The 21854-nt window shown below is 31.2% G+C and overlaps 1 protein-coding gene and 1 pseudogene across 2 annotated transcripts; one reads left to right on the forward strand and one right to left on the reverse strand.

Moving 5' to 3' along the window:
• Window positions 1-3131: 3131 nt before the first annotated feature.
• Window positions 3132-7506, forward strand: LOC111307959 (cysteine synthase-like; annotated as a pseudogene). Its single transcript, XR_016331880.1, has 10 exons — window positions 3132-4297; window positions 4796-4848; window positions 4981-5090; window positions 5491-5754; window positions 5833-5970; window positions 6129-6180; window positions 6597-6684; window positions 6887-6946; window positions 7047-7127; window positions 7254-7506. The product of XR_016331880.1 is annotated as a cysteine synthase-like (transcript).
• LOC111307960 (preprotein translocase subunit SECE1-like) lies at window positions 6934-8286 on the reverse strand. The gene is made up of 2 exons (XM_022906343.2): window positions 7621-8286; window positions 6934-7077 (listed from the first exon to the last, which is right to left on the reverse strand). Exons 1-2 carry the CDS (start codon window positions 8117-8119, stop codon window positions 7019-7021), a joined length of 558 nt encoding a protein of 185 aa, XP_022762078.2. The 5' UTR covers window positions 8120-8286; the 3' UTR covers window positions 6934-7018.
• Between the last annotated feature and the right edge of the window lie 13568 nt (window positions 8287-21854).

A 21854-nucleotide genomic window follows, 5' to 3' on the forward strand; every position in this document is an offset into this window, starting at 1 on the left:
TTAAGTTAGCAAACACCTACCCTTAAAGAGGTTCTTTAAGTTTGTAAAACACTTTAAAAATTTTGTATTGTGAGATTGTGAACTTAAGGGGGAAGATAACCCTTTAGAGTTTGTGGTGTTGATTGTGCAAAGCTTTGAGAAGCTAGGTTATAACTTTCAACACATAGTAAATTGAACTCCTTAGCAAGTAAAGCTAAAAGAGAGGATGTGGTGCCTAAAAGAAGGATCGAACCTCTATAAATCTTGGTGTATAAATCTCTATCTCTATCTCTTATTTTTAAGATTGTTAGTTTACTTTCATTTATTATGTTCATTTACTTAGAAAAATTGTTTTACAGAATTTATGCTTATTAGGTATTGATTTTTGAAATTTTTATTATCAACCAATTCACCTCCCTCTTGGTTTATTTCAATTCTTTGAGCTAACAAATTTTTTATCGTGGGATAAAAGCATTTACGCCTAGGTGGTAGTTAGTTCTAAGTGAAGCTTCAATATGTTTGCCTACCATCACTCTATTATGTATATTACTCAGGCTACTATCCTACCAAAGTTTTTGTAATAACACTGGATCATTAGGCCTATAGCTAAACTTACTATATTTATCGATAACAATTATCTCAATAGGATTCTTTTCTTTTGGTTTTCACCAACAGAGCCAAATGAAAACTGCCAACATGTTCGTTTCCTCTTAGATCTAGCCAGGTTGGAGATTCCTCTTTTTGTAGCAAGGATTCTAGCATCTTGGTCAAGCTATTATGATTCTCAACCATCTTGATTTCTAACTCTTTCTTTTGATTTTCCCATAACTTTAACATGGAGGTCTGTGTTGCCTTCATGTCATCCAACTGTGTTAAAATGTTCTGGACCTATTCATGTAAGGTATTAAATCGAGTCCCTTCAACCATAAAGAGTGGTTTCCTACTTTTTCTTAACACTGATATAGAATTGCAACAAGTTCTAATATCAATTTGTCACAACTCAGTTGTGACTTTGTTAAGGTTTTAGATAATAGGGAGATTAGGAAAAGAATAGAAGAGAATTGAGAGGAGAAAAATATCTTTTTCATTCATGAAAATCAGTTGCAACTAAAGAATTATTTACATACAACTATCATGTAACTGTCATACAAAAGTGCAAAAAATACAAAATTCCAGATTATTCCTAGCTAATGATTAATAACTAACATCACCATTAGTATTCTTAGATAATAGATTAATAACTAACGTCATTATCTTTCTTCTTGTATTCACCTATTCTATTGTCTGCTTTCAATTCATCTCTTAGTAATTCCTATTCATTCTTTGCTATAACCTTTGTCATAGTCTTGTTGATGCAGAACTTACTATTTTCCATCAAGCTCATCACAGATCAAGGTGTCTTTAGGCCAAGATAGGTTGTTGGTAGACAAGATTTAGCACATCAAGGGTTAGATTTAGCGTTAGCATTGCCAATCCAATGTGTTAACAAATAAATGTGACCCTTGGTAGCCTTAACCGAAGCCTTGTGCTTTGAAATCCCTTCAAATTTGAGTCAAAAAGCCTCTTTGCCTACAAATTCTCACTAATGGTGGATTTAGATATAAAAAAAATAAGAAAAAGAAAAAGACAACAAAAAACTAAAAACTAAAAGTAAAAAGGAAAATAGACAAGGGAAAATAAAGAAATGTAAAAGGAATTTTGATTTTTAATAAAAATGTTAATATTTATTAAAAAAGTAAACTGATATTTTTGCATGAATTTAAAAAATATATATGCTAAAAAATTTTAATCAAAATAGTATTTTTATAGCTTTTAGCTTTTAGTTTCTTCGCTTAGTGGATAAGAAAATTTAGAAAGATATGTAAGGTGGGAATTCAAATCCTACCATCTCTATTTTTCTTAGATTAAAAAATAATATTTTTATGAAAACATTATTATTTTATTTAATTATAAATTCATATTAATAAAATTATTTAAATATATATAAAAGTTTTAAATATTGATTTTTAGTGAAGGGTAAAATGATACTTGTTTTTTACATATTCCTTATCTACTTCTAATTAACCAAACATAACAATGTTCTAACTTTATTTTTATTTCACAAATCAAACTATAAAATAATTTTTTTATATTTTATCTTAAAAGTAATTAGGTTAAAATAACAAAAATTTCTTAAAATTATTATTTTATTTAAATAAATATTTATATCTTATTATATCTAAATAAACCTTCAAATTTTAATTTTCATTTAAATAAACACTTAACATTTGATTTATATCTAAATAAATTATTAAATTTAATTTAGTGTTTTTTTTTTTTTTTTACAGTAAAGATAACTTTCATGCATCGATGCTACAATATTTTGAACATAAATAGACACTCCTCTATCTAATATGTACCTTCTCTAGCGTCTACCCCTGCCTTAGCTAATCAATGCGCTGCTTTGTTGGCTTCTCTGTTGATATGATTTATAGAGACTGTTTTCTTAACTGTTGCATCTTCGTCCTAGCTTCCTTAACAAGTGTTCCCACTTTAGACAAATCTTGCTCTGCTGCTCCCAGTTTTGAAATCACAGTAACAATGTCTCCTTCGAGAACCACGTCTGAAAGACCCATCTTTCTTGCTAAATCCACTACACACACTACCGCAACCGTTTTAATAGTTAATAGATCCGTAATCCTTGGCAGTTAGCCGTGCATGCTCCCAACACAATTCCTAAGAGTTTCTGATTATCACACCGGTTCCTCCATTCTTTCAAACCACGTTCACAACTCCATCAAAATTGACCTTACAAACACCACTGGGCGGGGGTTCCCATTTCTGTTTTCTATGCGTCTGTATGCATGAAAGTTGTGGTTGGGCATTGTTAAAATCCTGCCGGCACTTTTTTGCAAACCATGCTGACTCGGTGGAGTCTCTCCTTTGCTCACCATGTAGCGCACTGTGTTCTCCATAATCCTCCACAATCTTTCTGCCATGTTTGTATTGCTACCATTCCCATCGTCTCAGCTCACGTCCAAAACGTTCCAAACCCTCTTTGCATGTTCACACCCAATTATTGCATGAGCCACTGTTTCGTTGGTGTCTCCGCATGTAGGACAGTATGGGCTGACCTGCATCCTTCTTCATAGAAAATTCTACATAACCGCATGAAGATTTTTATTTTTGTTGGCACCATTGTAGACCATATTCTACTCCATACAGTCAATGTGTTCGATCCCTGTTGGTTTCCATATCCACCAGACTCTTTCATGTCCCTTAGATTGTAAAGGACTTTTTATGTGCTCTTAACAGTGGATATCCCAAATTTGTCAAAATGTCATACTTGCCTGTCTGATGATCCAGTTTTTCTAAGTGGTATTGCGATGATAGCTTCTGCTTCTTCCAGTGAGAACCTCTCTTGAAGTGTTAACCATTTCCATCATTTTGATTGGCCATCGATTCCTTCTTATTCTCATCCCAACTCCCCTTTCGCGATCTTGGCCTGAAATCCTCTGTGAATGGCATCCATTTATCCCTCCAGATCCACACGGTCTCCCCATCTCCAATTCTCCATCGTACTCCCTGTTGGAGGACTGCTTTATCTACCGAAACACTTCGCCATGTTAGTGACGGGGAGTTTTCCAGTTTAGAGTCGAAGAAGGGTCCATTAGGAAAGTATCTGGATTTTAATACCCTATATAATAAGGTATCTTTATTAGCCAGTAGCCTCCACCATTGCTTGGCCAGGAGAGCTTTATTAAAAATTCCCATGTCTCTAAAGTCCATTCCACCTTCTCCCCTTGGCCGGCATAATTGCTTACACTGAACCCAGTGCATCCCTTTTTGATCTTTCCCATGTCCCCACCAGTAGTGGCTTAAACAGCTGTTCATTTCTTGACACAAGGACGCTGGCAATAGAAAGCAGCTCATCGTGTAAGTGGGGATGGCTTAGAGAATGGATTTTATGAATACTTCCTTCCCCCATTGTGACAGCGATCAATGACTCCATCCACTCAACCTTGAATGAATTTTGTCTTTTAGCTCCATACATGTCTTTGGTAATGTGCTTATGCTCCTTTGCCACATTTTTACTGAAGTACAAAGCTGACTTGTCAAAATTTATCTGCCGTCCTGAACTTTTTTCATATTTCTATCGCACGCGCTTCGCCCTCTCGCTTTCACTTCTATCTACCATTGCAAACAGTAGACTGTCATAAAAAAAGAAGAGATGCTTCACTCTCGGACCCGATCTACTTGCTCTCACTCCCTGTATCAGTCCCTGCTTTTGCTTGTCATTCAACATTGCTGCTAAACTTTCTGTGCACATCAGGAAAAGGTAAGGCGAGAGAGGTTCTTCTTGATGGAGACCTCTCTCTGGATAGAACACATGAGTAGTATCACCATTAATCACGAGGGAATTATGTAACCGAAGTAACACAATTCAGTATAATTTTGATCCATCTTGGATGGAAGCCGATTTTCCCCAGAATCTGTTATAGTTCATCCGCTTTTAGACTATCAAATGTGACTTTTTTTAATCCTCTATTTCGAATCTGTTAATTACATTCGCATTTTTATTAAAATCATAATCATTTTGATCTCTTGTTTTTGTGGATATAGAAGAGATTTTATTAATCTTGATTGGGTTTGTTCTCATAAATAAGAACTTGTTTGGGTGCCTATAACATGGAGTAACATAAAGGAAATATCAAAATTTAATTTTGTCTCATTTTTCTTCGAACAAAATGCAATCTTACCATACACTTTACTCTTTGAAGTCTGCAAAAGATGAGCCTTTTATTTATTTTATGTAGCGGGGTTTTCTTCGTTTCAGTTGTCTGGAAAATGGCGCACGAGAGTATTGGGATTGCCAAAGATGTCGCTGAAGTAATTTTTTCTCTTTCTTTTCTTTGGATGTCGCTTTAATTTTATTTGGCTTTTTCTTTTTTTATTTTTTTTGGTAGAGTGATTTACTTACTGTTGTCCATTGTTTTTTTGGTTTTAATTTTGCGGTTAAAGTTGATTGGTAATACTCCATCGATATATCTGAACAATGTGGTGGATGGTTGTGTTGCTCGCATTGCTGCTAAGCTTGAAACGATGGAACCCTGTTCTAGTGTCAAAGACAGGTACCCCATTTTTTTGTTTCTTTTTGGTTCATTGCTTCCATGATTAGTGTGTTTATCTTGCTAGAATTGCTGAGTTCCCCAAAATATTTCATGTTCTTATCTGAATTTCTGTTTTTTATTGAATGGTTGCTTAAACTTAACAGGTGTTTTCTAACGGTGCAGGATTGGTTATACCTTTTGTTGTAATTTGTAAATTAATAGCAAATTTTGAATGTGAGTTCTTACTTAATGGAAATACGTGCATTATTAATTGTTGTTTGCCTTAATTGCCCGTGGGATGGTTGATTATTATTTAATTTGGACAAAAATAATATGAGTTTGTTCCTGAAGGCAGAATGCTTCAAGTAAAATGTCCCTTGAATTTTGTGTTTTAACTTTGTTTTATGAATGGTTGTCGAAGAGTGTCTTCATTGAACCTACAAGTGGAAACACTGGGATAGGGCTAGCGTTTATGGCTGCTGCCAAGAGATACAGGCTTATCATTACAATGCCTGCTTCAATGAGTCTTGAAAGAAGGATCATTCTCCGAGCATTTGGGGCTGAGTTGGTTCTCACGGATCCTGCTAAGGGCATGAAAGGGGCTGTACAGAAGGTAGAGGAGATATTGGCTAAGACACCTAATGCATAAATGCTCCAGCAGTTTGAAAACCCTGCCAACCCGAAGGTATTTTCTGAAACAATATTTTAACGGATCCAATTGTTGTCTGTTAAAGTCAATTAACACATAATGTTGTTGGTTTAGATGCACTACGAGACTACTGGACCAGAGTTATGGAAAGGTTCGGTAGGTAAAATTGATGCCCTTGTTTCTGGCATAGGTACTGGCGGTACCATAACAGGTGAAGGCAAATACCTGAAAGAACAGAACTCCAACATAAAGGTAAGCTGGTATCTTTTATTCTACTACTAGTTCACTGTTAAATCATTTGTTAGTTTACAGTGGTCAAGCAGATAAATTAGTGATAATCTGTTTTTCATATCTAGTTCCCCATACAATCTAACTTTCTCATTGGTTTACCTGTGTAATGTGTATGATAGCTTTATGGTGTTGAGCCAGTTGAAAGTCCTATTCTCTCTGGAGGAAAGCCTGGTAAGTTACAAATCGTCATTCTTGCGCATTATTTAGTTGCGGTTGGCATCGTTCGGCAAAATGATTGAGGTACAAATTAATTTGTCGTAATCTGAGCCATGACACATTTCCTTTTGGCATGTTTCATCGAATGGAAAGGGTGTAGTAGTGTGTTTCACAAATTTTTTATGTTCTGAAAAGATGTTCACGTGAGTCATTGAGTGATTCTTCTGTCTCTTTTGCACATTGGCCTTGGACTATACAACATGAAATTATGCCAAAAGGCATGTCTATGGATTATGCAACACGAAATTTCATCTTCTCACCACGAGTCTGCTTTCCTTATATTTATTGTTTGACCCTCTCTAAGATATTACGATGAGCAAAAAGTTTTTGTTCTGCTGACGGTTGCTCCATGCTTGTGTATGAATATCAAGGTCCGCACAAGATCCAAGGATAGGCGCTGGTTTTCTCCCTGGTGTTTTGGAAGTCAATATCCTCGATGAAGTTGTTCAAGGCCAAAATGTTGATCATGCATTAATATTTATCCTCTTATTCTCTTGTAAGTTTTCCTTCTAAATTATTGATGAAAAAGATTAAATATTAGATGGTTTATTTATATTCTTGTCCTGTTCAATGAAAGCTTATTATAATGAATATTAATAAGCCACAACTGTCGTCCATTCCTATTAATTTTGTAAATTTGCAGAATTTTGTAAATTTGCAGGTATCCAGTGATGAAGCTATTGAAGCTGCAAAGCTTCTTGCACTGAAGGAAGGCTTACTTGTAAGTTGTTCAGTCTTTTAAATTCTCTAAAGCCGGGGGCTTACCTTGATCCATTTCTATGGTCCCCTGCACTTAGCTGATAAGCAAGCATCTGTTACAGGTTGGAATATCATCCGGCGCTGCCACCGCAGCTGCAATCAAAATTGCAAAGAGACCTGAGAATGCTGGAAAACTCATTGTTGTAAGGTCAATTCTGGGTCTTGTTAGACATGAAAAGCAATATCTGCCTAGTACTACTTCAACTTCATGAATTCGAACATCTCTACCACTCTAAACTGCACTGATATATTCCATAAATTTTACACAGGCGATATTTCCGAGCTTTGGAGAAAGGTATTTATCCTCAGTGCTGTTTGAATCAGTAAGAAGGAAGCAGAGAGCACGACTTTGAGCCATGAGCTTTCTGCCAGTTTTCCTTGGCTGAATCTCATCAGTTTTATTTAAGATTTTGACGTTTTAGCTATGTTGTCGAGTAATTTGAGACCCATTGCAACATTAAATTTCTCCATGAATATGCCGGCATATAAGTATTCAGCAAATCTATTTGTTTCTTAGCCAAATTTCGTTTATTTTTGGCATGAATTAGCAGATATAAGAAATTCCATTGACAACTGTAATTAAAAATAAAAAGTTATATTCCAATAAATATCATCAGCTGAAGAAATCTTGGATACCTTTGCCAGCAAAAACCCTATCAGAAAGCTCGGCTAAAACGGCATTAACAGTAAGTAAAACGACACTAGACCCAGCAATGACCCCAAGCACAACGCCGGTGGTCCCCAACACTTTTCCAAACGCAGGCCACTCGATTTCCCTTATCTCCTCCGCCACTCCGCCCGCAAGATTATTACCGTTCCCTTCTCTCTCCTTCATCGCCTTCTTAATCTCCGCTCCTATCTCGCTCAACTTGCTTTCTTCACTCGCCGAAGCATCTGCTTCCACTTCCTTTGCGGTCTCCGGCTCTTCCACGCTCTCTTTGTTTTGGTCGATGGCCTTGACAGGAAAGAATCGGTTTTTGTTTAAGTTGCCGCTGAATTTGAGAAAAGGTGTAGTTTTGGAAGGGAAATAAAAAAGACGGCGACTGACAGGTGCAGCTTTCGGTTGTACGGAGGTTGGAGAAGGAGCAATTGTTTTTATTGAAGATGAGACTGGGAATTGCAGCGAAACCGCCATTTCACGCCGGCTGAATTAATGAAACTTTTGCCTTTTTGTGTTGGTGGAGTCAAAAAATTATTGCGGATTCGGCTGTGGTGGAGTGAAAATATTGGGTTAATGGGCCATCCAATCTCTTATGGTCCCCTTTTAGAAAAAATAAAAATAAAAAATGAAGAACTCTAAACAAAATCTATTTTACGGAAAAGAAAATCATAAACTCAATTGAAATTTGAATTATTATATAGAAGCTAACTTTTGTTGATGTCAAAAGCTCCATCATTTCGTTAAAAACAGAGTATAGTTTGAGATTAAGCTAGTCAATATCACTATAATAATGCTTAATAATTAAAATTTAAATTATTATAGCGTATTTATGTGTACAACAACATATAAAGTAATTTAAGCATAATTTCAAAAAGTCAATCAATATTGTTAGAGAGATGTATTTCTTGCAAGGCAAAGATTTTAGCTGTAGATGTTACATTTTCTCTCTTATCCTAATATTGCAAGCAATGGGGGATCCTTGAGGCCCTTTAAGGAATTTTGAATTTTTTTATACATATATAATTTTTATAATAATCTTAAATTTTTTAGAAAATAAAATTAGTTCAGCTCCTTAAACTTAAGTTTATTGTGTTAATATATATTATTTTTTATATATTTATATTGAATATATAGTTACAAAAATCATTTGTATCTAAATATTACAACTCTTAATTTAAAAAAAAAAAAAAAAAGAACAATTCTTTAATTTGTGTTTACTTATTATTAATGATTTTCAATTTAGTAAATTTGTCTAACACTATACTTCCACACACATGTAAATTTAAGTTTAATATACATATATATATATGTAAGTATTATAATAACTAAAAAAGACTTAAAAATATCCTATTGTGATTTTTTTACTATATGCATTCTCATTTTATTTGAAAATTGTTATATGTCACAATAATTAATATGATTAGTTTAAATACCTTTGTATTTTTCATAATGTAAAAATACTACATAAAAAATTAGAAAGTTTCAATTCATCGTATTAAAGTCTTTATTTTATTATTTTAAAATTTAATTTTTTATTTTTAAAAAAATTGTGATTTTTTTCACTTTAATACTTTAAATATTAAATATGATAAAACAATGTATTAATATTGTAAAAAATATAAAGATTTAAATTTTATAAGCAATGTTGTTAGTGATTTATAATTAGAAAATCGTGAGATTAATTGTTTAATATATCTATTTTGTTGTATATATATTTATATATTAGCATGCTCATAATTGTAAGTTTTATTATTATATTTTGCATTTATTTTTAATTATTAATAGATTTTATGTATTTTAAAAAATTATTATAAAATATTTTTTTAGTCTCAATAAAATTAAATGTCAAAATCTGTCATTGATTGCAAGCACTTTTAAGTAATACTGTAAGGTAACAACCCTTTATACACATTACTTGTCCTCCTAAAAATTGTCATAAAAAAAAAAGGGTAGGCACACAACCATCATGATTACTATATGAATGATACACCAATGCAATGTCTTATTCTCTCACACACAAACATATTTAAAATGCATTATAGGATTAAAACATGCAATTACCTAAGTTGACTTAATTTTATGCCAACTTGAAAACTACCCAAACAATAAGGTGAATATTCAAGACATTCCTTGGAAAAATTTTAGACTTTTAATTATACTCAAAGAAACACTAACTGACTACTAATCTAATTGGTCTTTTTTCATGAATTTCTCATACAATTATTTCAACATGTTGAAAGCCTTTCTAGCAATTAAATTTTCTTTCAATAAATAAATACTTTTTAATATTCTCTAGACTAACATATAATTTTTTAATTTCATGAAGTGCTGACCAACCATTTCCAGTCACACTAAATAAATGAATTTTGGAAATAATAAAGTGCACAATAATTAAAATATGTACTTTTTAAAAATTCACTAAGAACCGAAGCTTGAATTTTGCAAATTTAGAAAACAAACATAAAAACAATTAGTTAGTAAAAATGTGGCAAAAGAGAAACACATAATAAGATTGAATAGTTAATTATAGTTTTAAGTACCTTCTGCCATATCTAGAAACACTGCGTCATTTCCTTGGTTTCTCATCACTTATAACAAGTCATCCATATATGCCTCTAACATAAATAATAAAAAAATATAGATCATAAGCACGATTAGAAAGAGAATTTAAAGGCAACATATATGCTTTTAACATAAAGAAAAAAAAAAAAGATATTGGAATTTTATGATAATGCTTTTTTCTTTGTTTATTATTGAAAAAGTTAAATCTATTCTTATCATAACGTATAGATTCGTAAACCTACTATCAGAAATAGGCTTTAGAAGTCATCATCAATCTTTTTTATTTAAATGCGATTGATCACCTAACTGAATTTATTCTATCTAAAAATGAGTCTTAAGATTTACTTAGGTATCTTTAAATAATAGATTCAAGTTCACAAAATCATATTTTAAGTTCGAGAGTGCGATTATGCATGAAGAAGGTTATAACACTCTTACAGCACTGATTCAAAGGATGGTATTAGTTTGATTTCAACTTATCCAAGCCTTAACCATATTTGTGATTTATCAAAATATTTAATATTAAAAATTATTCTTAAAATTACTTGAATAATTTTGATAATAATTTAAAATAATTTTTTTATCTCAGAAGTATTCATAAAAACTAGTGTCCCACTTTGAAAAAACTCCATCATCGGATTTCTTAAATTTTTCTTATAGAAATAAATATCTATAAACTAGATTTATAGTCAGAAAAATCTCCCAATCCGTTGGTAAAATTTTCTGTTAAAAAGTATCATCCAATATGTTGATATGATTTTTTAAAAATATTTTTTAAAAAAATTTATTAAATCTTTCAATATTTTAATAAAACTTAATTCAAGATTTAAATCATTTAATAGTTTGATAGAATTGGAAAATATTTTTTTGAAAAATTTTTTTTTTGTAAACTTAAAAGAACAAAAGAAAAAAATTAACATAAACAAAAAAAAAATCATCATGCCACTAATATCATAAAATAATAATACATGTCATATAATAATAATAAAATATTATGTAATAATATGAATTATCATGTAATAAAATACAATCACGTAATTAATTAATAATCATGTAAAAATGAATCGTACAAACAAAATGATATATATAATTATACAAATAAATGTATTAATAATTATACAATTGAATATAATTATAAAAATAAAATATCTATTCATATCATGCAAAATGTAATATCATGTAATTAAATATATATTAAAATATAAATATAAAAAAAACATAAAAATAAAACAAGAAAATAAAAGCAAAAAAAAAATCAAAAAAAGAAAAAGCAAAACCTACAAAACATGTCAGGTTGGAGCCAGGTCGATGCGTGGGTTGCCATGGGTTCTCGCAGGTTTAGCTTTTTAACCCAAAACGACATCTCATTGATCCTCTATAAAAGCAAAAAAAATCTTCTTTCTCCTCAAAATATCTTGCTCCTTTCTCTCTCTAAATCCCTTTTCTCTACCTTCTCTTTAAGGCTTCCACTAGAAACTTCAAGCGATTTCAAAAACTGGCCAAAAACCCAAATTTTGAGGTTGAAAATTTCAACCGGCCACCGGAAAGCTTAATCCTTTCTAAAAAATTAAAAGAACTCAAAAAGCAACCACTGTGAACTTCATCAGAAAGTTCAAAGATTTATCAGAATCTGCATAAAAAACCCAAAAAACCCAAAAAAAATTCCAAAAAACAAAACTTTCCAGAAATTTTAAAACTAACCCGAAATCCAAACAGTTTTTCCAAAACCCATAAACTCAAGACAATTCTACAACAGAAAAAAAAAATCATCATAGTCCAAAAAACTTGAAATTTCAACTGTTTAAACACATAACCCAGAATTTTTCAGAAAAGTAAAAATTTCCAAAAACGTCTTTGTAAACCCGAAATTCAATTGTTGCTTCCCCTTTTTATCATTTCCCCTCCTTTGTGTGGTTGATTGTTGTTGGTTTTATAGAGATCAAATCTCTTTTAATTTTGAAAAATTTTCACTGGTTAATTTGGGATTTGATTTGAATTTAATATGTGATTAATGAAGATCTATCTTGGATTTTCCTTTAGTGAAATCCAACAAATTTGATTCCGAAATTATTTCATTATTATGCAGATTTGATGCAATTGATTTCCAAAACATTTTTTTTTTCTTTCTTCTTTTTTTTGTATTTTCTAATTTCCCTTTTTTTATTTTTTAAAATAAGTAAAATTAAATAAATAAATAATAAATAAATCAAATTAAAATTAAAATTAAAATTAAAAAAAATTTTATTGAGCCCGAAACTTGTCAATCGAGCCCAACTTTTGACCAAAGCCCGTTTTCGTTCAAAGAATATTTCCGATAAAATGTGGCGTTACAGTTCTTACTGCTTGCCAAGTTATCAATCTTGTATTAATAAAGCAACATCAGTTAATGTGAAAAGCTTAAATCTAGAATAAGGCGAATGGTGACGAGATGAGCTTAAGCGCAGGTAAACATGTGAAGTGGAGAGAAGATAAGGTTAAATTCAAAATAATTCTGATACTTTTGGTTTTCTTGGTTTTGGAGCATGTCACTTATGACTTCTGCAACAAAAATGAACTCCATTAAAATATAATCATGATCCCAATTTCTTTTTTATCCCCTTTTTTTTTTTTGGCTGGATGAACAATTAGCTTCCTGGTTTAATTATTTATGATAAATGATCAAAGCATAGACGTATGAAGATCAAAAGGCATGCTTGCCTGGAAGGTAGCTACTGCTGTATAGAAACACCAAATTATTTATCACTGTCATCCTTTAATTCCAAAGGAAAGTTTGGACATGCTTTCCAACTTATATTATTCGAACGCCATGTGTAAGCTAAAATTTAAAACAAAGAAGAAGATGCGATGCGAGCAGTAAAAAGTTGAAATAGTGAATCACAATTGATTCATACAATGTCATCTAAAAAGAATATCCTTCCTCAATCATGGAAAATTTAAAGGGCAACTCAGCTTCATTATGGAGTAATGAGGGTTAAGGCTTTGCTTTTCAAGGTTGGTAATCTGCTACTGTTGCCTACTCCTCACGGAAGGTTCTTAGCTTTAATTTAGATGAATAGTGTAAGATTGTATTGGGCACTCAATCACTTAATTTCTCCCCAAACATTGGGCCAGTGGTTACGGTGAAATATGGGAATCCTATATTGTGGATTTCCCACATGTTCCTTTTTAATTTCGATAATTGGATTAATACTATGCCCCGCCTTTTTAATTTCAAGGATTCACTTGTAAAATAAATGCGCATACTTTCAAAATAATAGGGTGATTTGTTTTCCTAAATATGGCAGTAGCTTCCGACTGAACTGCAGCCTTATATTAAAATTGAATGTCTAATTTTTCTGATATTATTACCAGTCCAATGAATACAACCAAAACCTGTTACTCTATAAAAGAACAAAAGATTAAACAAAAAAAAATTATCTTGTTTTCTCTTTTTTTTTTTTTAATTACAAATAAATCAATTAATATCATGAAATTAAAAAAAAAAAAAAAAAGAGAGAACAAATTATGTACCTTGAGCTTTGGCAAACGATTAGGATTATCAAATAAAACTTTCAAATCAAACACGGACGATGATTCCATTGCATTTGATCCAAGAAATTTGACATAACCTATGTGTTTTCATCAATAAATTTTATCTAATGCTATAAACTAATTTTACAATAACTACCTCTCATAACACGTACAAACACATAAATATATACTAAGCATGCTAAAACACTAATAAAAGAGACCCCTTAGTAATTGAATTAAATTTATCATATGAGTCCCATATTTTAATGGTAACAAATTTATTTATTTTTTATAATATTTAAACCCTTATTTAAAATAAAAACATGATCAAAGTTAGCTTCCTTGATTACTACGAAGTGTAGATGGTGTGGAATTCCTTTGCCACATTCCATGCCATGCCATCTACATCACATACCTATAAAAAAAAAGCTATTATCTGTCAATGTTTCCCCTCCAAACAAATAAAGGTCTATTTTTATGTAAATAATTGTATGATCTATATATATATATATATATATATATATAATATGAACACTTTTTTTTTTTTTTAAATTGAGATAATGCAAGAATATTTCAAACATATTTATTTTATTTGACAAACATATAATCTATTAAGTTTAACGTATGGGATGGGAAGAAATCTAACTAGAAAATTAGACAACGCACACAAAGGACGGACCCTGTTTCTAAAATTTGATAATCTTCACATCCTTGAAATATGGAGAGCAAATAATATAGGTTCTAACAATAATTCAGCCCTAAAAGACATTAGCTGGAGCTTGTTCAAGTTACCTCATCTCTGTAAGAGATGGCTTTGACAGTTTTGAGTTGCCATGACTCCAGCAGAGTAAGCTTCATGCACTGATCCTTGGTGCTCTTCACTAACAGCTTCCCCTCCTAAGAAAATGTTACCCAAGGGTGCTCTAAGCCTTCTCATACAAATTTCCTGCCATGCCAACCACATCATATGAATAACAGCCAAAGGAATCTGGATCTGCTCCCCACCGTGACACTAGAGATTGACCCTGTTTCATACTTTCTAACTAAAATATTAGGAGACATCAGTTATCATTAACAAAATAAGAATAATAATATTTAAATATAGTATTGTTATTTTGTTATACAATCAACATTTAAATAATTACTATTCAAGAGCAACTAGACTGATTAGCAATTTTAATTCCTTAAAATAATACTATTAGGTAGTATTAGATTCTGCATTAGTACCCAAACAAAGAGCCGATTTCTTCAGAATTGCGGCAAGCCCAAAATCAGAAACCGACCACTTGCATCCGAAGGCAGATTAGATGGTTTGATATTAATACAAATAACTCCTGCTGCATGAAGTTCTGCTGCTACCCCTCGAGCAATGACTGCTCCATATTTACATTTGTAAAACACTCAGCAAGTCATAGCAAGCTAAAGACAAGCATAGATTTGGTAAGACAGAAAAAACTATGTGATTTTTAATTACCCAACCAATAGGATTCAAATACAAACAGCTTCTTCACTGAAAAAAAATTTTTTTAAATCAAAAACAGGAAAATTATATTTATGGACAAATGAAGAAGTGCATGACACTTCTCTTTGTTGAACTTAAGAAACAAAATCCCTTCCTCTCTTTCTTGAACTCATCTTCTTCTATGTCAAAAATACCCCTTATATTAATTTTTTAGACATTGCTATAAGTTTGAAAATTTCATAGAAACATGAATTTTTCAACAAAAACACATGCAATTACCTCTTGAAAAGAGGATGAAAACTTGAAGATAGATAACCAAAACAAAAAAAGGGAAAGCAAACAGATCATGTGGACACCAGAAAGAATTGATTCTTTTACCAATCAACCATAAGCAATGAATGATAAAAAATCCAAATAGATCCATAATTGACAATCTAAAAAACGGATGCCTACCAGTCAAATCCTCCATGTTTCTTTCAGTCCTTTGCTTCTTCACTTTATAGGTTTCTTCTCAATCCAACCCTGACTCTTCTGTCATGGAAAAGCTAAAAACAAGCCTTAAGATCTCATCTTCCCTTGACTGGTCAGACCCTGACCCTTGCGTACGGATCTACGTTGCCTGTGAAAAAATCCGTGTCACCAGGATCGCAATACCCAGCAAAAAGGTTGGTGGAATCCTTCTTCTTGATCTCAAGAACCTGTCTCAGCTTACCTCCTTCGAAGTCATGAACAACCAAATCAGTGGTCCAATCCCAAGCCTTGCTGGGTTAAGCCAGATGGAAGAAGCTGACTTTGACAACAACAATTTCTCATCTTTCCCTTCAGATTTCTTCACTGGCTTAACTTCATTGAATTCTGTTTATCTAGACTAAAACCCTTTCAAACCGTTGGAGATTCCAGAGAGCGTAAAGGAAGCAACTTCTTTGAAAAACTTCTCTGCCAACAAGGCTAATATTAAAGGGAGATTTCCAGGTTTGTTTGACCCTACTACTTTTCCAACATTGGTAGAACTGCATTTGGCTATGAACAATCTTGAAGGAGAATTACCTGCCGAGTTTGCGGGTTCTATGATTCAGTCTTTCTGGGTTAATGGGCAGAGTTTGAATGGGACAATTGAAGTGATACAGAACATGTCTTCTTTGACAGAGGTATTGCTTCAACAATTACGAGAGGCTAAGGCCCTGAATACAGAAATGCTTCTATTGATAATTTTATAACACGTCTGCAACATCAAAAACAGAACCTCATTTCTTGTACATGCAAAGCAGTATATTGCCAACAAACTGCGGGGTATATTGGTAGAGTGTGGGATCATTAATTCCAGTAATTAGGGTTCAAACCTTAACAGCCTCAAATACCAAAGACTAGCTCATGGATTTAATGCAATATTATATTAAAGAATATAATTAAATAGGCAATTTAAATTACCTTGGAACAGGTCACGCACAAAGGAGTCTTCATATAACTGCAATGCCTCATTAATAAGTCCAGCGCAACGCCTGTTTAAAGCAGACTGTCTTTCCAATTCTTTAAGTTCACTGCATCAACAATGTTAAAACTTTGGTTACTAATTTCCAGGTTCCAGAGATTAATTCGTAGGTTGTCACCCGACAAAAAAGTTTCACCATCATTACAAATCTAAGAAGAAATCATAGCTAATTTGTCATGCTAATGTAAAGTTTCGAGATAAAATTATTTCATTTCCATTTTAAACTTAAAAAGGAAGAAAGAAAAAAAAAACTATGCATTATAATTAACTGAAAAAATTATGTTTTAAAAAAAAAGTGAAAAGTGGAGAGAAAAAGTAGATATCATTTTGAGCCTTAAAGGTAGCATTTTTAAAAAAACTCAAAAGGGAACCATTAGAATGGGAAATAGGGATGTAAATGACGTATTAATATTCTTAAGTTATTTAGATTCGATTCAAAATTTGATTTGAATAAAATTTAAATTCGATTCAATTATTATCGAGTTGAGCTCTAACTCGAGTAACTTGACTTATCAATTGAGTCAAGTTTGAGTATTCTTATATCAGTTCGAGTAGCTCACAAGCCTAATTGAGCTTTTATATTTTAATGTATTTTTATTATTTTAATCAATAAACTATGTCAAACTCAAACTCGAGCTTGAGCATAAATAATCGAGCTTTTATCGAATATAAGAATCAAATTTATTTTTATATGATAATCGAACCTAGTTGAGTGAGTTTGAGTAGCTCAATTTCTATATCGAGTCAAGCTCGACTAAAAAAAAAAAATTCGATCGAGTTTCGAATTTTCAATTTCAAATTAAACTCAAGTTCGAACTTAATATTGTATCGATTTGAATTTGATCGATTACATCTCTAATAGAAAGTAACAAAAACACCAAGCTTTTCTTCTTTTCTTTCAGTATCTCTTTCTCCTCCCCCTTTCTCTCTTTTAATTTTTTCAAGTTGTCTTCTTCAAAAAGTTTTTTTCCCCACCTAAAGAAGTTTCTAGCTTGAGGTTTTGGAGAAGCTTTTAGAGAAAATATTTTCCAAATTTACCCCTTAATTTTTTTTTTATTTACTTTGCTTATATGTTCCTTTAAATTGGAAAAGGAGATAATTTTTATTTCTAGTATAGATGACGTGAATATCTTTAATTTTATATTTATTAAAATAATTTTATTTGATTTTTTATCAATTCTTTGATCAAGTTGATATCACTTGATTCTTAAGGGTCGCTCCATCAAATGTTTTATATATAATATAAATATAAATGGTAACATAAAATGATGAATAATTACATAATGCAAATAAAAATATTCCATGTGATACACACACACACATATATATATATATATATATATATGAATAATCAGTTTATATCAATATAAAACTTTTTAATTTTATACTTTTTTAATAATTGATTTTAATAGATTCAAAAAATAGATTAAATTATTTTTTAACTTATTTATCTAATTCTTTAAATTTATTAAAATCAATAATTCCATGCTATATATATAATATGAAAAAGTTTTATAATAATTAAATATTAAGTATATGGCTTAAATTTAATAAAAAAAACTTATCACTTAATAGTTAAGACCTTCCGTTTATCACTTAGAGTCATTTGGTTTGGTTTTAGGGTTTAAGTAAGATGTCATTGCTTAGACTTGTTGCAAGCTGAAATTAATCCCAATCACTAAACTTTCCTAGTGTTGGCTAAAACTAACCCTTCTGAGTTTGTAGAGGGCCTACCGAGCAACTGTAGGTATTGTCGATCGGCTAGCAAGTCATAATCTGTCATCTTTTGTTTCTTTGAGGAATTAATTAGTTTGTTATTTAAATTGGGTTGTAAGATTTGATACTTTCACTATGTTTTGTCTTGCTTTATTGTTTTCGATTTTTTGATTGGTTCTGTTTAGTAGTTATCATTTTTTGTTGGTTGATTGATTAATATTAGTCTAGGATTCTATTTTGAAAGTTAATTCTCTGTAACATATTAGTAATACTATTTTTCAACGGGCTTAAGGTATTGAAACAAATATATGAAATTGAACTTGTATGAAGTGGTAATTATGGTCCGCAATGTGAGAACTGTTTTAATAATTTTTTTCATTATTGAACATAACCTATTCAACAAATACATGATAATTAACATTTAACATCATGTGTGTTGGACATGAGACATATATTAGGCCTTTTTATGTAAAAATGTGAATTTTAAAAGTATTAAAAGTGATAGGCTAAAATATTTTTAATAAAATTATAATTTCAAAGGAACTAATACTAATTGATTAACATATTCTTAGTAAATTTTTTTATAAATTTTATTTTAAATAATTTTTTATTATTAGACTCACTACAGGAGAATAGAGTTTTAGCGGCTTTTTTTTATATATATTTAGCGATGTTTATAAACGCCACTAAATAATTAGTAGTGTTTGCCAAAAACATCGTTAAGAATGTTATTTATACCTGCGTTAAGGAAAGTAATGACATTTTATGAAAAAACATTACTAACTTAGAGGTGTTGTGTCGATAAATGCCGTTAATTTGTGCAATTTAGAGGTTTTTTTTACACAAATACCGCTAAATTTAGTGACATTCTTGTACACAAATGTCACTAATTCCTAAATTTAGCAGTGTTTGTCTTCATAAATGCTACTAAATTTAGTGGCATTTTTAAACACAAACGCCACTAATTTTTAAATTTAGTAGCGTTTTTTTTCATATAAAGGTTGTTGAATTAGAAAAATTACTTTTTTTTTATTTCTTTCAATATTTATTACTATAATTAAATAAAAAAGTTTCAAAATAAATAAAAATGAATTGAAATTCGTAAATTGAATATTATAAATATTTAAATATCTAAATACATAAAAAGGATAATATATTGTGCATTTAATAAACTCTTCAATTTCACTCCCTCTAGTTTTAAAAACAAGTATTGCAATATGAGCTATACATTCTAAAGACTTTAGTATGACTAGCAAATGTGTCTTTGCACTAAATACTTGGCAACTAGTGCATGCACTACATACTTGGCTTGTCTTCGACTATCTTCTAAACAAAGCCTCTCCAATATTAGATCAATTGAATTGCAAACAATGATTAGGAAGATGGTAAGAATATGAATTAAGGACTAAATATGACAACTTAGGCATTCCAAAGTCACACCTTGGTGATACTGCAAGTTGTTATCAGATGGTACCACCAACCTTAGCCAAAACATGCACAATGCCTTCTTTTATTATTTTATTGTCATTTTTCAAAAAATTAACAAGTTCTTCTTGAGCTCCACCTAGCAACAATGGATTAAAATGCTTAAGAACTTGGAAAGCCACCAAGAGACATTTATAAACATAACTTGAATTTGTTTCTAAAAGAAAAAAAAAAAACAACAACTCCATAAACATATTATTGAAGACATTAACATTGCAAACTTTTAATAGCATTGTAACTGAAACATAGAAAAGAAGACACTCATAAAAGCAAAAACAAGAATATTATGCATGCAAATTAGGTGTTGATTTGGCCGTGGAATAAAAAACAAAGAATCCTTATATTACCTGCATCTCAGTAAAAGCTGTGGATGCCTCAACAACTTAATATTCCACTTCAACTTCCCTTTCCATGGTAGCCTGTTCCAAAAATAGAGATTATTAGAGTGCAAGATAACAACAAAAAGTAAATAAATCAATGTTCCAAATATGGACCATTTTGGTAGCATTATGGGCTGCACGTTTTTCTTTTGCTCTCATTTCTGCAGAAGCCAACTCCTCACATAGTGCCTAAGAAAGATGCATACAAATAGATTAACAAGCTAGTAATGAAACAACAGTGTATATATATGTCTGAATGTGTGAATATGCATGCATGTGCTAGCAAAAAGGAACCAATTAGTTTACCTACATCATTCTTGTCGTTGTCAATTCCCTATTTCTCATAATAAACTCCATGTTTGCTTGATGGTGTGCAATCAAAAGTATTAACAAACCTCAGATGACTAAAAGGCACAAGTCAAGAGCATATATTAATTGGCCATAAAAGAGAGAAAGCGTGTGTGTGTGTCTTTAGATGTAGAGGCAAAATAAATAACCAAATACTACATAGGAGAGGGATATAAAAGTAGATATGCATATTACAATTTACTTAACAAGTTAAGAAGAAATTGTGAATAGGCTAAGTTTTTGTTACAAGGCGCATGAAATAAGCTCATTAGGTTTCTCTATCAAAGCATGATTAACAAAAGTAAGTGGTAGGATCTATATTTTTCTATTTAGCTTATAATGCTATTAATAGTTAGAGAAACAGAGTTTGTGGTGATAAAAACTATTGTTTTTAAGCTAAATCACATGAATTCACCCACTAAATCAAATAATTAAAAGTTGTTATATATATTGCATGAAAGTTGCTAAAAAGTCAATTCTAGTTTAACCATCATCTGCATGAAATAGAGCTACTCATTCAAAGATAGATGCTTCAAGAATTATGATAGAAGTGTAGGGAAAAAGGCTCCAATAGATATTTTCACAAACACTTGGTATGCACACTGCATAAACCATCTTGATACATAATAACCCAATCTTTAATCAACAACCACAGATCACAATTTATCACCTCAATCATACACAAATTTTTAGCTCAAATTTCACACAAAAAAATCTCCAAACAACTAAGTTTAACTTTCAATGCAACCAAGTAATCAACTGTCAATCACAACTAACATTCAAATTTATAAATAACAATCAAAATAACAAATTTCTTCACTTCAAAATTCATCAAACATATTTATTTAGTAGAATAAAAACAAACTTACACAAAAATTTGCATATCTCTCATTAAAGGCAACAACCCATTTTTTCTTCTCTTGTTCATGACATGACCTAGCATTTCCCTTTTCTATTTTTGGTCTTATATTTTGCTCTTTGTTGTGTTTTCACATTCATAGCCCTCATCACACACATACACTTAAGTTTTTTACTTCATTTATGGGCCTAGCTAAAACATAAAAGCCTAAAACGAATATGGCTTGAACATGGAGGCATCAATAACACGAAACTCGAATTTGGCTCTATAAAAGCCTAAAACAAATTTGGCTATTAGAGGTTTAGATTTAAGGTTAGGTTTTAGGTTTTGGCTCTACAAAAGCTTGAAATGGAAGGGAGAAAAATAACTTTGTGAGGGAGAGAGAGGAGGAACTATGA

Source organism: Durio zibethinus, chromosome 22, assembly GCF_047325235.1.
Source record: "Durio zibethinus cultivar Kanyao isolate XHJ-2024 chromosome 22, ASM4732523v1, whole genome shotgun sequence".
NCBI lineage: Eukaryota > Viridiplantae > Streptophyta > Magnoliopsida > Malvales > Malvaceae > Durio > Durio zibethinus.

What these genes read in the sequence shown, in the direction of transcription:
- LOC111307960 (XM_022906343.2), bottom strand. Translation starts at nt 8,119, where the DNA reads ATGGCGGTTTCGCTGCAATTCCCAGTCTCATCTTCAATAAAAACAATT. An exon ending in TAGGGTTTTTGCTGGCAAAG is followed by an intron (nt 7,078 to 7,620) that starts GTATCCAAGATT and finishes TTTTGATTGCAG; the next exon opens with CTGCGGTGGCAGCGCCGGAT.